Source organism: Stegodyphus dumicola, chromosome X2 (assembly GCF_044657685.1).
Source record: "Stegodyphus dumicola isolate Sdum_Otavi_A_Nest chromosome X2, ASM4465768v1".
Taxonomy (NCBI): domain Eukaryota; kingdom Metazoa; phylum Arthropoda; class Arachnida; order Araneae; family Eresidae; genus Stegodyphus; species Stegodyphus dumicola.
The window spans coordinates 84977210-84992401 of record NC_140781.1 but is presented as its reverse complement, the minus strand read 5'-3'; the positions used below and the strand labels follow the sequence as shown (position 1 = coordinate 84992401).

Genomic DNA, 15192 nt, shown 5'->3' with positions numbered 1-15192 from the left:
ACATTTTTAATAATCAGACCTAATAATTCCCAAATATAGAATTCCACCACAATTCTTCCACGCCTAATCTATTTCTTAACACTTTGTGGGCCACTGTCACGCTGGCGTGACTTTTGCTCGCCAACGGTTATCGGCCACTGTCACGTACGCGTGACTTATTTTCGCCAATGACGATGCTTCACATCGACGTTTTATAAATAGACATACTATAGCAAAACATTTGACGATCAGGAAACATTGGTTTCAACTGTTTTCCTCTCCCAATTCACCAGACTCTCTATTATTGAAATCTTTTTTCGTGGACGCTTGTTTTGTTAGTTTGAGACTGTCTTTCGCTGCCTTCAAATATTGGAAACTTATGTTAGATTTAAAGATATCCTTCAAAATGCTCTTCAATGAGAAAATATAAGCTGAACTGTTATTAGAAGAGGATAATTGCTCTGACAGTGAAAGTAATTCAGACAGTGGGAGCAATATAACTGTGAGACGATTCAAAAATAAGGGAAGAACAATAATTAATGAATCTGAAAGTGATGAAGAGAATTCTGTGGCAAATGATTGGTCAGAAGTTGATTTTAAACCTAACTTTCATTCTTGCCCGGAACGGTTTGGGTTACAGGTACTATACACACCAGATATATCAACAACTGTGGAATTGTTCATTGGGGAAGATTTATTTAATTTGTTTGCCACACAAACCAACTTATATCATAATCAGCAAAATAATCTTTAGGGAAGGGGAACCTTATCTTTCATATGCATATTATCTTATTCATATGCATGTAATTTTATCATATGCATATTAATTGGGGAAACCTTATCTTTCGATACAGAATTACAAAAATTTTTAAATAAAATTTTTGCACAAAAATTTTTAAATAAAATTTTTGCAGTATACAGAATATCAAACTTGTGGATAATATTTAGAGAATAAAGCGTTAAATCAAGAGAATAATCACTGATTTTAAACCAGGGACTTATAGAAGGACGTAAACCTGCTCAATGCTTAAAAATACCCCATTTCATTTGCATTCATATAAAAGCAAATGAGATTACTTAAACCACATAGATGGAATAAACTGCATATTTTGAAAATCATCTACGATTTCTTAATTGCCTGATTTACTGAAATTCATTTTTATTCACAACCACACTTTTTTACGTCCATAAATTTGGGATTCTGCAATCATTAAATATGCATAAAATATAAAATAGATACATTATATAAGCAATTAATTGTTACCACTGTTTAAGGAATGTAACATCAACAGTATGAATATACCAGAAGACCAAATATCTGCCCAGTTTTGAACCGGAAGCTTCAGGATATAAATTGAAAATCATTAGATTCAGACTAAAAAAGGAAGACTAATAATTTTTTTTGGGGGGGGAACACTTAATATTTTTATACAAAAATACAAATACATAATTTTATACAAATATATATATAATTTTATACAAAAAATATAATATAATAAATAAATATAAATTAAATATTTTTGCATAAAATTTTGTACGAAAAATATAGATAAGAATATAAAATTCTCTTTTTATATATTTTTCAAACACCTATGTACAATACTTTGTTTTAAAAGATTATGATGATTTTATTTTGAACCCTTTTTCAAATTATACTACCCTGAAACACATAGTTTTGTTGCTCTAAATTCATTTCTTCAGGTTTAATTCAACTCATAAAAGAAGTTACAAAATTTAAGTATTTTTCCCTATAAAGGGGAATCAATTTTAGCCAAACATTGATGAAGAGACAAAATGTAGCTTGAAATAGTAATGGCAACTCTAAATATGCATTTAAAAATGCATCCATGCTAAAAAATATAATCATGGTTATTTGAATAAAGTTTCTACTAAGTGTAATTTGTTTTCCTGAAAAAATAAGGCAGACTAGCTGTCACATAGCAATTGCTAAATTTAAAATTCATCTACATTTCTTTGAAAGGGTTTCTAAATCAAAAGATATTCAATTCACAATGTTTGGCTTGCTTGGATATAAAAATACTTAATACAGACCTTTTCTTTCTCCAAGTGAGAAAAATATGTTTTTGGCATGCACAGTACTAAAACTAAGACCAAAGTCCCACGGAATGAATATATTTATTTAAATAACAAAACAAAATTTTTGGAATATTTTTTAAGTACATACATTAATACTGAACCACAAGTTTTAAAAATCTAAATTTTATAGCTGCCATAAGAACTTAAATATCACCTTATGGTCTCATCTTGCTCATCTAATGGTTCCACAGCAACTGGTACACTAGGATTAGACAACCTTATGGTGCGAATGCAGTCTTGTACATAGGCCTAAATATATAAATAAAAAATGGTCAGATTCAATGCAATGTTTAAAAGTTTTTAAAAGTACTTTAATCTATACATAAAAAATCCAATTCCAATATTTCATGCTTTATATGCACAAGGAACATTTTCCTATAGAAGTAAATCAGTGATATTTAATTTTTTAGAAAATTATAATATTGAAGGAGAAATTAATACCCAAATGAAATATAAAGCATAATATCAGTCAATAAATATGAGAATAATAAAGTTAAGTAATATGAGTTACAAACAGAAAAGTTATGCATTATGTGGGTCACACACAGGAATGGCCAAATAAATGTACACCCTTTAATAATGTTTTCTATGGTTTTTCCTAATATTTTATTGAATTACAGTAGCTGTGTGTAATATATTGTAGAAACTATAATTACAGCAGCCAGATAATGCTGTGCATCTGACTTCCTTTTCAGTTAATTTCTTTATTATAGAGACTGTAAACAATGGTGAACGATCATTTTTGTTAAGTGCAAAATATACATAGCTCGATTTATAAGTGTTTTCTTCAATGTTATGTATTGTTAGTGCTGTAAATAAAATTGTAAAATATCCTGGATTGAATAGATCTGACAGGTAAGGGACTTTCACCATTTTATTTGTTTTGAATAGAATTCTATACGAAAGTGATGTTAGATGTAAACTTAAGTTACAACATATATGATGTTCTTTCAAAATCTACATAACTTGCACAAATGCTAAAGACATATAATAGTCAAACCAAGAAAGCTATGGTTGTCATTTACAGAGAAACCAAATTAAAACGGTAGTTCAAAATTGAAACTGTTGTGAGAAAGAAATTAATATGACATGCACAACATCAAACCAAAAAACAGCCATTGTTACTAATGCACCTCTGTAGATGTCAGAAATGACTCACAGTCGCATTCTGATAAGCACACAGAGTATTATAGTTTTTGAACACATATTTCTTCAGTTAAGATGCATATACATTATAGGTTTTCGTTGTAATAACATTCTATCATTCACAAAGCCACATAATACAGAAGTTTTCACTTCAAATAGGCAAAGCAACAAAAAAGGCAGTTTTCTATCATAAAGTTTAAAATTTTGAAAATCAAAAATTTAATGAACAATGAAAAAAGTGAGTTTATTTAAAATAAAATTAAAAAAAAACCAATGGTAAGTTAGCATATCTACTTTTCAGATCTGAAGAAGGGAGGAAATAAATTTTAAATGAAGAAAATTCCGGGCATTAGCCCAGAAAGGGCTATTAGTCTTGAAGCAGCATTTTAAGTTGGTTCACTATGAATGCCCGTTTCACTTTTCAAATCATTGCCACTAAATATTATCACCCTGTATTTAAAGAAATTAAATAATGAAGAATCTGCACAAATGTATGAATGTTTCTTGCATTGTGAAAAAACAACAGTACCTAAAGCCATCAAATTTTGAATACTGTAGTCCTCCACCCAAGTATGAGCATCTGGAAGAAGCCTGACTTCGGAATTTCTTCTATTGTGTATATCATATTTTGTAAAACTTTGACTAATTTTTGATTAACAAACTCAACGATTTCAAAGTCAGCAATAACAACACTGGGGGGGGGGGATTATCTCCAACCTGTCTGCTGGAAATTCTAAAGATAAGCTGTTTTTGAATATTTTTAGCCCAAATGCTCTTGAAACATGTATGTGTGTGTAAATGAAAAAAAAATGGCATAATATAAAATCTGAAAGCTTTCAGATTTTTTTTTGGGGGGGAAAGGATATTTATACATTCACACAGATGCTCCAATGAAAAACTATAACATAACAGATGGAGAAACAAAAATGCAGTACTTCCAACGATACAGTTCACCTTCAGCAAACTGATTTCTCTTCTTATCTCAGTAACAACACACTGCATTTCAGTAATTTTATGCTGATGACTTTGAAGCATATTTCTTACTTCTCTAACACAATTATGGTCCTAGAAAAAGAAAGAAAAATATAGAAGCAAAACTTTTTTATTTTATGTAATACATTCTCAATTTCAATACAAGTTGATTTTTTTATACATTATATAGCCAAAAAAAAAGGCATCAGATATCCTATCGCTCCAAAAGGTATATATGAACAAAATTATAAAAAATGTAAATGCTATTAAGAAAGTAAAAAATGTAAAACTATTAAGAAAGTTGTTTGTGCTTGTAATAAATGAACAAAACCCCACAACTTTTTTGAAGAATGCATGATAGGGCCAAAAGATTTGGTTGTTTGGCCACTAGGATTTCTGCACAACCACATGCAGTAAGTACTTTCTACTTTGAAGAAAGTGGAAATATGGAGCTGGTTAATTCCAAGAAATTGAAAGATCAAGACTGATGAAATCAGAAATACACTGCAAAACAAAACAGCTAGTTCCTGCAAAATAGCTCCTGTCTCCACTTATAAATACAAGCTAGAGAATTAATATCCATCAAACAAGAATGATTACATTACATTTGTACAGTTTTAAAGTCACTGTTCACATGCCACCAAATGGCTTCAGTGACACAGCAGTGGAAGCATATTTTAAAGAATCAAAGTAATGACATTCCATCAAACCTCCTTAGATTTGGGGATGACCTGTCTTCTGGATATTTATAAAACCATACTGTATCAATAAAGAAATCTGGATACTTATGTATTAACATGACCACTCTGGCAGAGTTTCATGGTTTTATAGAAGAAAACAGACTTAAATGCAAATACTTATTTATAACAAAAATACTTATTCTGAAAAATCAATCAATAATTTGCTTACATGCTGGTTTTGTTTTATTTATTCTAGTGAGAATTTTGTGGTTATTGATTTAAGAATAACTTCAGAGAATTGTTTCCTTTAGCAATTTAACAAATAAATATATAAATAAAAAAGTGCTTATTTCTGGAGAAATTTAATTAGTTTCTTGCATTGCAGGCAAATTCCACAAGCTATTTTGAAACTGAGTTTAAGACAAAAAATATCGCCATCAATGCATAAAAGTCATTGGAGCATCAAACACAACAGAAAGAATTCAGAGTTTGGCACATACTCAAAATTTGGCAACTTCTGCTAATATTGTTGTGCTAATATGTCAAACACAAAAATTTAGAAATGGCAACATTATAATCTAAGACACTTTCTATCAATTTATGGTTCCTTTGCTTCAGTCCTCAAGTCTCCAAAGTCTGATTGCCTATTCTGGGATTCTAGACAACTGTATCTTCCTCAGCATAGCAAATACTTGCAGTAATTTTGATTCAAATGTGACAACACTCTGATTGACAATCCATGATCATGCTTTGGAAACTGCTAGAGACAGATCAAAGTTTTGACTTAAATCATGAACCAACTATGGAAAGAACTGGAACACAAACTTTAGACAGAAATTAAAATTATCAAAATTTTAGGATGCAACTAAAGGAATAAATCAAAACTTAGTGAAGAGGTTATCCATGATAGATAAAATAACGAGAAGAGGGGGGGGGCGGTTCAACTTCAAAACACTTCTATAGCCTTTAGATGATTTTGAAGGAATGTTCCTCAAATTTTCTAGTGTCCTCTTCATTTTAGCAATTTAGAAAGATAAAACTGTAATGCATCTAGTTTGTATATTTATCATATCAGTTCCATCTTCATTATAAATAAACATTATTTAAGGTTTTCTGTACACCTATGATCTGATTGTTAAGCCTAACATATCACTACCTCTGTGCCAATGTTTGCTCTAATTTTTCTAATAAAATAGAGTCCCGAAAACTCCATACTCGGTAACCCAGCAGTCCGGATAACTCGGCCACACCCTGGCAGGTCGAAAAATGTTCAAGGTCATTGTCCGTGAGCATGCATCCCCTGCTTCCTGCATTCCTTTGTCTCACATCACACTCCCACTCCTCCACCAAGTTGCTGGCGCACATTCAGCTGTTCAGTCTACTGCAGCCTTTGCCAGGGTTAGTCAATTTCTTGGCCGTGTTGTGTAATTCGATTTGGGTGACTGTACTGTATTGTTCAAAGCTGTTTCAGAGTTTGTGGGTGCTGGACAGTACTCTGCGGTGGCATCTTCCGTTAACAATTTAAGGTTCGGTGCATAAAAAAAATTAGTGGTAAAATAACTTTACATATAAATAATTAGCCCCTAATACAACGTTCTTTCATGCCACCTCCAAAAAAAAAACAGGTTAACCTTTAAGGTAATTCATGACGTGGTGGGATACCGCTTGTCCCACTGCGAATCTAGAGCAGTAAAATGGAATCTTTGCCTGATCGTAAATTCTCTTGACATGCTTATTTAAAGTGCTAGTTTTACCAACCAAATGAAAATGTGAGATATAAAAACGTTTTTGAATAATTATCTAGAAAATATTAATCATATTCGCAAAATAAAAATTTTTTTCAAACAAATTTCATAATTTAAAAGAAATTGATCTCTGTATGACTTTTTAGATATCTTTTAATGATTTCATAATAGATTTGAAATAGACAAGATTTTTGCTCCTGTACTTTATTTGCTACAGGTTTGAAAAAAAAGATATTTAGAAGATTGTCATGTTTATTTACATTTCACCTCTCTTTCTCTACTTAGGATATTTTTCTATGGTGAATCCCATTCACATATCCATTCAGTATTCAATGACAATTCATGTTACATTTTCATTCTTTCGGAAAAAATACTAAATATTTTTCAAGTTTTAACATTATTGCAATTTAGTGAAAAATATAAATTTGCATTATCAGCATATAAAATGAATGTGATACTTGAATTTAAAAATATTTGAACAGTGCTGCCATCTAGTAGCAGCAATTCCTACATGCGCGGTGGGACGTATTTGTGCCACCTTTTAATTTCAACCATTCTAAATTAATATAATATATATGAATTCAAATAACAATTTTTATTAGAAAAGGAAACTTTCGCATAAAAATATTCATTCTAGCACCAAAAGTTATTGTTCAGATGATTTAAATTACATTATAAATTAAGAGGGAAAAAACTTCAAAATTAGACCTGCAAAGAATTTATATTTTATATTATTTCCATGAATGAATACTAATGCTGCCATCTGTTATACATTTAGAGAACTAAAAGGCATAATTGTATGTATTTTACATGGAATTTTGCACCTTTTATTTGGGAGATAAAAATAGATAAAAAAGGTGGGTCAAAGGGTTAAAAGAAAACAAGTGAACAGTCTATAGAGCAAAAGTTGAAGGCATTAAAGAGACTGGATAAGAGAGAAAGTGTCAGTGCAGTGGCTAAAGACTTAGAAGTCGACAAAAGTATGATTGGAGACTGAAAGAAGAAGTAGACGGAAATTGAATTGTGGTGTGTTAAGAGAATGTGTACAGAAACATTGAAAGAAAGGAAAAGTATGAAAATTAAAATGAAGTTCATAAGGAACTTTAATGAGGAAAATGAAGAACTTTACATTTGGTTTCGCCAAAGAGAAAAAGGTGGGCCAATCTTGCAAGAAAAGGCCTTGAAATTTTATGAAGAATTAAAAAAAGACAATAATCCTATATTTGTCGTAAGCACTGGCTGGCTTGCTTGCTGTAGAAATGACATGGAGTACGACGGTTTAGTAATAGTGGGGAAAAACTAACTGGGGACACAGAGGGTATGTCTCAGTTTAAGGAAAACTTTCAGAAATTTATCAAAGCTGAAGGTTTGATCACAGAGCAATTGTACTGTTATGATGAAACAGGGTTAAATTATAAACTGTTACCAGTGAAAGGTCTTGCTTTTTTAAGGAAGAAAAGTCAGCCTTGGTTTAAAAGGAGCAAAGGAGAGGGTAATAATCCTAGCCTGGAGAAATGCAACAGGCGACCACAAATTAAAACTTGGTCCAAGCTTCTGAGGCCCCTCTCAATGGCGGCACAGACCCCACAGTCCCTGCCCGGCTTTCTACACAGACCTGGACAAGGCAATTAAAAATGCTTAGTACAAAAAAGATCACTATGACATCTTTGCCTCTGGGCACCACTCCATTGGCATCAAAATTTCACTTGGTGCCTTGTCCGTTCTGTCAGTCCCTGTCACTGGGACTCTGAGGGCCAACACCCGTCGATTAGGTTGGTGATCTCCGATTTAGCTTCACAACAGCCGAAGGAACGGACACAACAGCACCAGTACGATCCCTACCAAGCCCAAACCTGCCTTAGAATAAACTAGTGCTCTAGTCCTGTGAAGTTAAATTATGTGCCTCCATGGTTGAGACTGCCTAAGTACAGATCCTAGCCAGTACTTCCCAGGAATTCTCCCGAGTTAACTTCCAAAGAGAACAACATTACGACATTACTTTCCAATAAATTTCAATAAAAATTAGTCAATTTTTACGCCTTTTCACATCCTTGACTGCACCACAGCCTGTTTAGTTATGCTTACAGATAAATCAAAATGCAGTACATAAGGAACTTTATATGGCAATTAAGGCCAAGGGCCTACAGTAATGTCCTTCAGCTTTTGCATAGGTTTTGAAAGTGAAGTATAGCACACTAATCCTGTTTTTCCAACAACCAAAAATGAATCTGCCAGTAAAAAAAATCAAGTTTGCATTTCAATAACCATTGGTTTCTACTCTACAGAAATTCGAAGATTTTTCTTAGATTCGACTACTGCCAATACTTTCTACACCATATATAAATGATTATTGTTAGATTTCATAAATTCATTCCATAATAACATACAAAAACTTTGTATAATGAACATTCTCACTGCAACATTAAATCTATTAACCATTAAAAAAATATAGATTAGTTTTAGAACAGTATTAGTTTATTTATCTGTTCTCAACAAGTTACCAATGATATTTTCAATCAAAAATTAATCTATTTAAAGTTTTATTTTTGCTGCATGCTAGTAAGTTATTAACCTTCAATTACATTCAGCATTACAAATTCAGTATAGCCATTTGTAACACTAGGTCATACATTAAAAAGTAAAAATAATTTTTAAGAACAGTACACAGATTCATACGCTCCACAGTAAAAGTTCGCAATGCAGTTACAACAAATTAAGATTATGACACTTTGAATAGCTGATGTAACCATTACTGACAAAACTGAATAGTATTCTTACTATTCAGCTCCCTTGTTGATAAATAAAATATGTAAAAAGAAACAGCAATTTTGCTGGAAAACAGAGTTTCAATATTATATTATGTAAAAAACATTGCATTTAATTTAAAACTACTATGCAAAATAAAAACTTCACGTTTAACAAATATTAACACAAATGATGAATAAATAGGAAATAAAATTAATATAACAAAGTGATTATTTGGTGCATTATCCATCAGAATGAAGTAGTATGTAGACAATACAATGCATTTAAGACACATCCAAGATAAAAATATTTAACATATATTATTTTCAAGCTTTAAATGGAAAATAAAAATACACACCTTTAATTCGTCTTTAGGAATGACTAGTCCACAACCTTGCTCGCAGGGCACGGGCCTTTTTGGATTATGCTCACATTCTTCCCGGTGTACTTCTAAACGTTCCAGTTTAACTACGAGCTTGCATCCAAAACTTGCATTATCACACATTATAAGCAAACGAGACAAAAGATTACGCAAGATACGTGGAGCTGGCTTTAATTCACTAGGAGTGATAGGCTGCCTATCTACTGGACACGAATGCTGCCTAGTGAGCCATTCATTTATACAATTTTTACAAAATGCATGTTCACACTGTGGAGCCTGGAAGAAACAGAAAACATAATTGGTAAAAATTTTTGGTACTTTGATTATCTGCCCATCCCTGAGAAGAATCACTGAACTTCATTGCCAAGGTAGGCAATCTAGAATTTTATGAAAAATACATGTATCGGATAACCCACAAATTCTTATCAGTGTGGAATTCAGCTTTGCAAATTCAACAGTTATCTTTGTGGCTACTGCTTGCTGTGATTAAGTATGTACAGTCCCCCTCTTTCTACCGAATCAGAATCACTGTTTGCCTGCTAACAACAAAGAATGTGTAGCATACATAAAAGAACCATCTGGGATGAAACACTAAAAATTACATAAAATGGTTAAATTAAAAACAGCTGAACGGTGTCCACCAGTTGTAAAAATATAAATATTGTTGGGATTAGTTTTCATTATTGCTGTTAAAGTAATTAAAATGCATATAAAATGGCACATCTGGCGAGCTTTATTTATCTCCAATGTTATATCATTACAGAAATCTTGAAGTTAAAAAATAAGTTATTGACTGTTTTTAAGGTAACTGTAATAATAGCTTTTCCAAATTAGTGTAATTCTCTGATGTTTTTCTAAAGTTAAAATAGGTTGATGTCTATATGGGAGAAAAGTGGGAGGGGGGAAATATATGTTTTTATTATGGACATTTCTTGCATTTTTAATCCAGTTAATTTATGTAATTTTTAATGTTTCATTACGGATGTTTTTTGTAATTTATATTTCAATAATTCGTAGCTCTTTTAAGAAATTTTTAGTGTGCTGCCACTTTTCAAAAAGGTTAATATGTCTGATGTTGTGGAAAAATTAGTTGCTAACAACTGATGACTCTGCAGAAAAGTTGGGCAGATAATCAAACAGTATTGTATTCCCCCAGTGCAGTCATTGACTGGATTCAGTTACCAATAAGAACAGCTTTGCTAAATCTGAATAGTTGAACCAAAAAAGCTCATATTAAAGAAATATACGTAAGCCTTTTTAATAATTCCAAAGATCATTTCAAAAATATGCATCTGAATCTTTTCTCAGTTTGATTTTACTCCACATAATAGTGAGAATACACTGCCTTAAAAATATTAACACAAATGTTCAGAACTGTTTTCTAAAATATTTTTAGTTTAGTTAATCATTTATTATGAATTATTTAAATAATTGAATGCTACTTAGTAGCTAAGTTCATCACTTATTTAGGCAGCAAAGAGTTTCTTAATTTTTTTTTAAACCAACATTCCAACATTCTTGTTTCTAATATGTTTAAACATTATGTGTGGTAAAGTATTTTGAATAATATTTTAAACTGATATGATTAATATATTTCTATTTTGCTCATTCCAAAATCTTAAACAAAAAAGTGCAAAAATTATGCTACCGTGCAAATAAAATATTGCAAGATGAGAATTGTTTGACAACTGTAAAAGACAAACAAGAAGTGAATTATATTAAGATGGGCAATAATACTTTTCCCTCTTTTTTTAAAAGCAACAATGTAATTAAAAACAAAAAAGAAATATATTTGGTTTAAACCAGTCTTTTAGTTGGCAACTCTTCTCTGGTCTACAGACTCCTCACACATAATGAGTAATATCCAAAATTAATACTTCATTTGTAATTCATTTTTATTATGAAAAATATAACTCTAAAAATGTACACTTCTACAGTAATTCAGGCACAAATAAGTGGTCTAATATAACTTTCATAGAATTAGAAATAACATCTACAATTGAATATGCCATCAAACTTCATGATGACATTCAGTTCAAATGATGAAAGTTCCTCTACTGCACATAAATTAATTCGAACTTTTCAAAACAAAATTTTCATCTTGAATAAAGAGTAGGTACAATCATGTATTTATAAAAATATATTAGTTTCAATTTTCTTACAGATTTATAAGGATATTTTTGTAAATGTTATAAAATATAATATTCTATTAAAATATAATAATTATAAATATACAGTTCATACACTTTTCAATTAAAAGAATAAACAAGAAACATTACTTATATTTATTTTGATGTCTTCTCAGAATAACAAATGGACTGCATGTGTATAAGGATGACCACCACTAGGTTTTCATACTAGATCTGTTACTTTATATATATATATATATATTTTCATTCTAATACACTAACCAACAGACCTAGTACTTTCTCCGAATTACAATAATAACAGGTAAAAAGATTTGAAATTCACTCATTATTTTGAGCACAGTGGAAGATATATTGAACAAAACATTAAAAAATCTCTTAATTAAGACACATTTTCTCTTCTTAACATTCATTTAGCCAACAATAAATCTAAATTTAGATACCCTCATTTTATCATCTAATTTTGTCAATAAAGGACAAAATGAAAATAAACAGACTTTACGTAATATCGGAAAGTTGCAAATATCCTAAATGCAATCAACAATAAAAGGAATCAATTGAAAAGGTAAGTCTGCCCATTAAATAGGTAAGTGTTTTAGCCTTACTAAAATGAGTTTAGATAAAAGTGAAGGCCCAGAACTCTTTCTGGCAATACAACTCTTTGAAGGGATGGTTAAATTTTCTTTTTTTTTATCTTCAACTGCCATAATGAATTGGAGATGGTGTAGAAATGGTATCAACTGTGGAAAGTACATCAGTTACAAAATTCTTTTCTTCTGTGAGGTATTGAATATTTGTTGAAAATTGCACAATATAACTCAGCTGTCTTGCTTATCTGGAAGAGGTTTTGTCTAAATTTTATTGAAAAGCAAAGGTGATAGGTTTATGGTCCATGTAAATGATGAAAGATCTTCCTTCTAATATGCACCATAAATGCTTTACTGCAGTGTAGACAGACGAAAATTCCCAGTCATACGCACTGTATTTTCTCTGTGTATCGGTTAACGAAGTGATCACCAAACTGTCGACTGCGAGCCGACGTTGACGACAACAGATGTTTGTTTATCCCGAGTAATTGTCATTTGTCAGCCTCATCTCATCGTGAATTGTAACACATGAGGTTGCATGCATTGTTTTTTGTAAGCATATTAGACAGTTGTTACCCTGAATAGTTTGATTTCTGTATTGGTACTAAGCTAAGTGTGTTCTAACGATGGCGTGTTCAAGGAACTCTGAACGTCACTTGAAAACCATTCATGCAGAGACTAAAGGATTTCCCACTGAAATCTGATCTAAGAAAAGAAAAGGTAAGGCAGCTAAAATTCAAACTTAATGCTCAACAATCAACATTTTTAAAACTATTAAACAAGAATAAAGCAATAACTGAGGCATCGTTCAGAGTTTCAAATATTACTGCACAGTAATTAAGACACAATAACACGCTGAATAAATACTAATTCATTTGCAGTTTTGCACCTGAGGATGGTGGTTCGATAAAACCATCGAAACTAGTCCTGTGAAAATTTTGTAAATATAATGCTGAATTAGTATTACTGCACAGACTAAGAAACACTATGAAGACGGTGAATTAACCAAAACTGCATTTTTAGAAGCTGCAGATGCATTATTTGATAGTTTCAAAAATAAAACTGAGATAATGTTTGCTATTAAATCTGTGCAGCTTTCTGCAGATACAGCAACGTGAAGGTTTGAAGTTATACGTTCTGACATTAGCTGACAATTTAAAACTGACTTTGATCGCTGCAGCTATTTCTCCCTGTAACATGACAAACTAACTGATATAAATGATACAGCTCAGTTGGGTGTTTTGCAAAAATGGTTTTTGATAATTTTGAAATAAGAGAGAAGCTGATGACAGGACAGGACATTGTGAGCAGTTAAAGATCTTACCAACCCTGTAAATATTCCTATAAATAAATTGGTGGGCTAAGCAATTGATGGAACTCCTGCGGTGGTAGGCAGAGAGAAGGGATTTACAACCTTGTGTCGTAAAGACAACAGCTCTGAAATTTCGAGAATACACCAGGAGTCATTGTGTGGAAAGTTTTTCTGTATGAATGTTATGAAAACAGTCATAAAAATAGTGAAGAAAGAGCACATGTAACTCAGAGACATTTGTTCAGAGCACTGACTGATGGACTAGATTGCCAGTATGGTGATCTAGTGCTTCATGCAGAAGTTCATAGTTTGAGGAGAGGCAGAGTTTTACAACATTTTCAAGAGTTGCTTCCTGCTTTAGTAGAATTTTTGAAAGAACATGACGAATCCTTCTGTGAACTAGAAGATCCGGTTTGGCTGCAGGATTTTGCTTTTCTTGCAGACATCACCAAAAAGTTAAATACCTTTAACTTGCAGCTTCAAGGTAAGGATAAAGATATTGGCAGAACAATTGTAGACATTGCTTCAGTCTGAAAAAAGCTGAAACTGTGGGGGAAAAATACCATCCATGGTGAATACAAATACTCTGCCTGTTCGAAACAACCCTTGACAGCAAGGATCTTGAATGCCTCTTTACAACAGCAAACAGTACGTTGAAATTATTTCACATTTGAGAATTGAATTGGCAAACAACTGCTTCTAAGATTTCAAAAGGAATTCAGGTGTTGCAGTTTGTCAAATCGCCTTTTGTAGACTGATGCTGAAGAGTTCTCTACTTGTGTCTCGAAGCACTTTGATTTTCAAGAAGACAATTTTTTAAAAAGATTTTTAAAAAAAAGTTGATAGTTCTTTTCTGTAGCTCACAGCAGGATTTAAAAACAACACAGTAGCTCAGAAGCTTCATCATTTTGGTGACCACTGGGTTAAAGAATGTGAGAAGAAACTTATTGGATGCATCTCTCAATGTTTAAGTTGATGTATGACAGCCCCTACGGCAGTATCATAAACAACATGTGAGAGATCAGAGTTATTTGAGGGATGGACAAGCTTAGTAGCATGACAAAGAGCATTTCTGAGGTTTCTGAATGAGTTACAAGAATCTTTAGTCTATATTAGAGATATTTTGCTGTTTTTGCGATTTCTGTTATGTAATGAGGTTAGAGGCTGTTGAAGCTTGGTGGAATTTGGAATAAAATGGTGATGAACATTAATCATTCCTAAGAACTCGCACAAGTTGGCAGCTGATGTGGGTTCAGGTATACTTTGTATGACATCAACTTTTGTCGGAGTAGGTCTAATTCCTTCAGTTGAAATTTCGTAACCCAAATATTTAATTTTAGAAGTAACAAACACACATTTTGCAATATCAATACATAAACCTATAAGGTATTTCTCCAGCC

At 31.8% G+C, this 15192-nt stretch overlaps 1 protein-coding gene across 2 annotated transcripts in view; it reads right to left on the bottom strand.

Moving 5' to 3' along the window:
* elgi (E3 ubiquitin-protein ligase NRDP1 elgi) overlaps positions 1 to 15192 on the bottom strand; it is a 56795-nt gene that overhangs the window by 12746 nt on the left and 28857 nt on the right. Inside the window, exons 3-5 of one of the 2 annotated variants that reach the window (XM_035378035.2) lie at positions 9723 to 10022; positions 4177 to 4287; positions 2231 to 2325 (exon numbers count right to left, since the gene is read on the bottom strand). In XM_035378035.2, the coding sequence (XP_035233926.1) occupies positions 2231 to 2325; positions 4177 to 4287; positions 9723 to 10022 (506 nt within the window). The remainder of the gene's footprint in view (positions 1 to 2230; positions 2326 to 4176; positions 4288 to 9722; positions 10023 to 15192) is intronic. The other variant, XM_085809878.1, reaches the window with a different exon arrangement.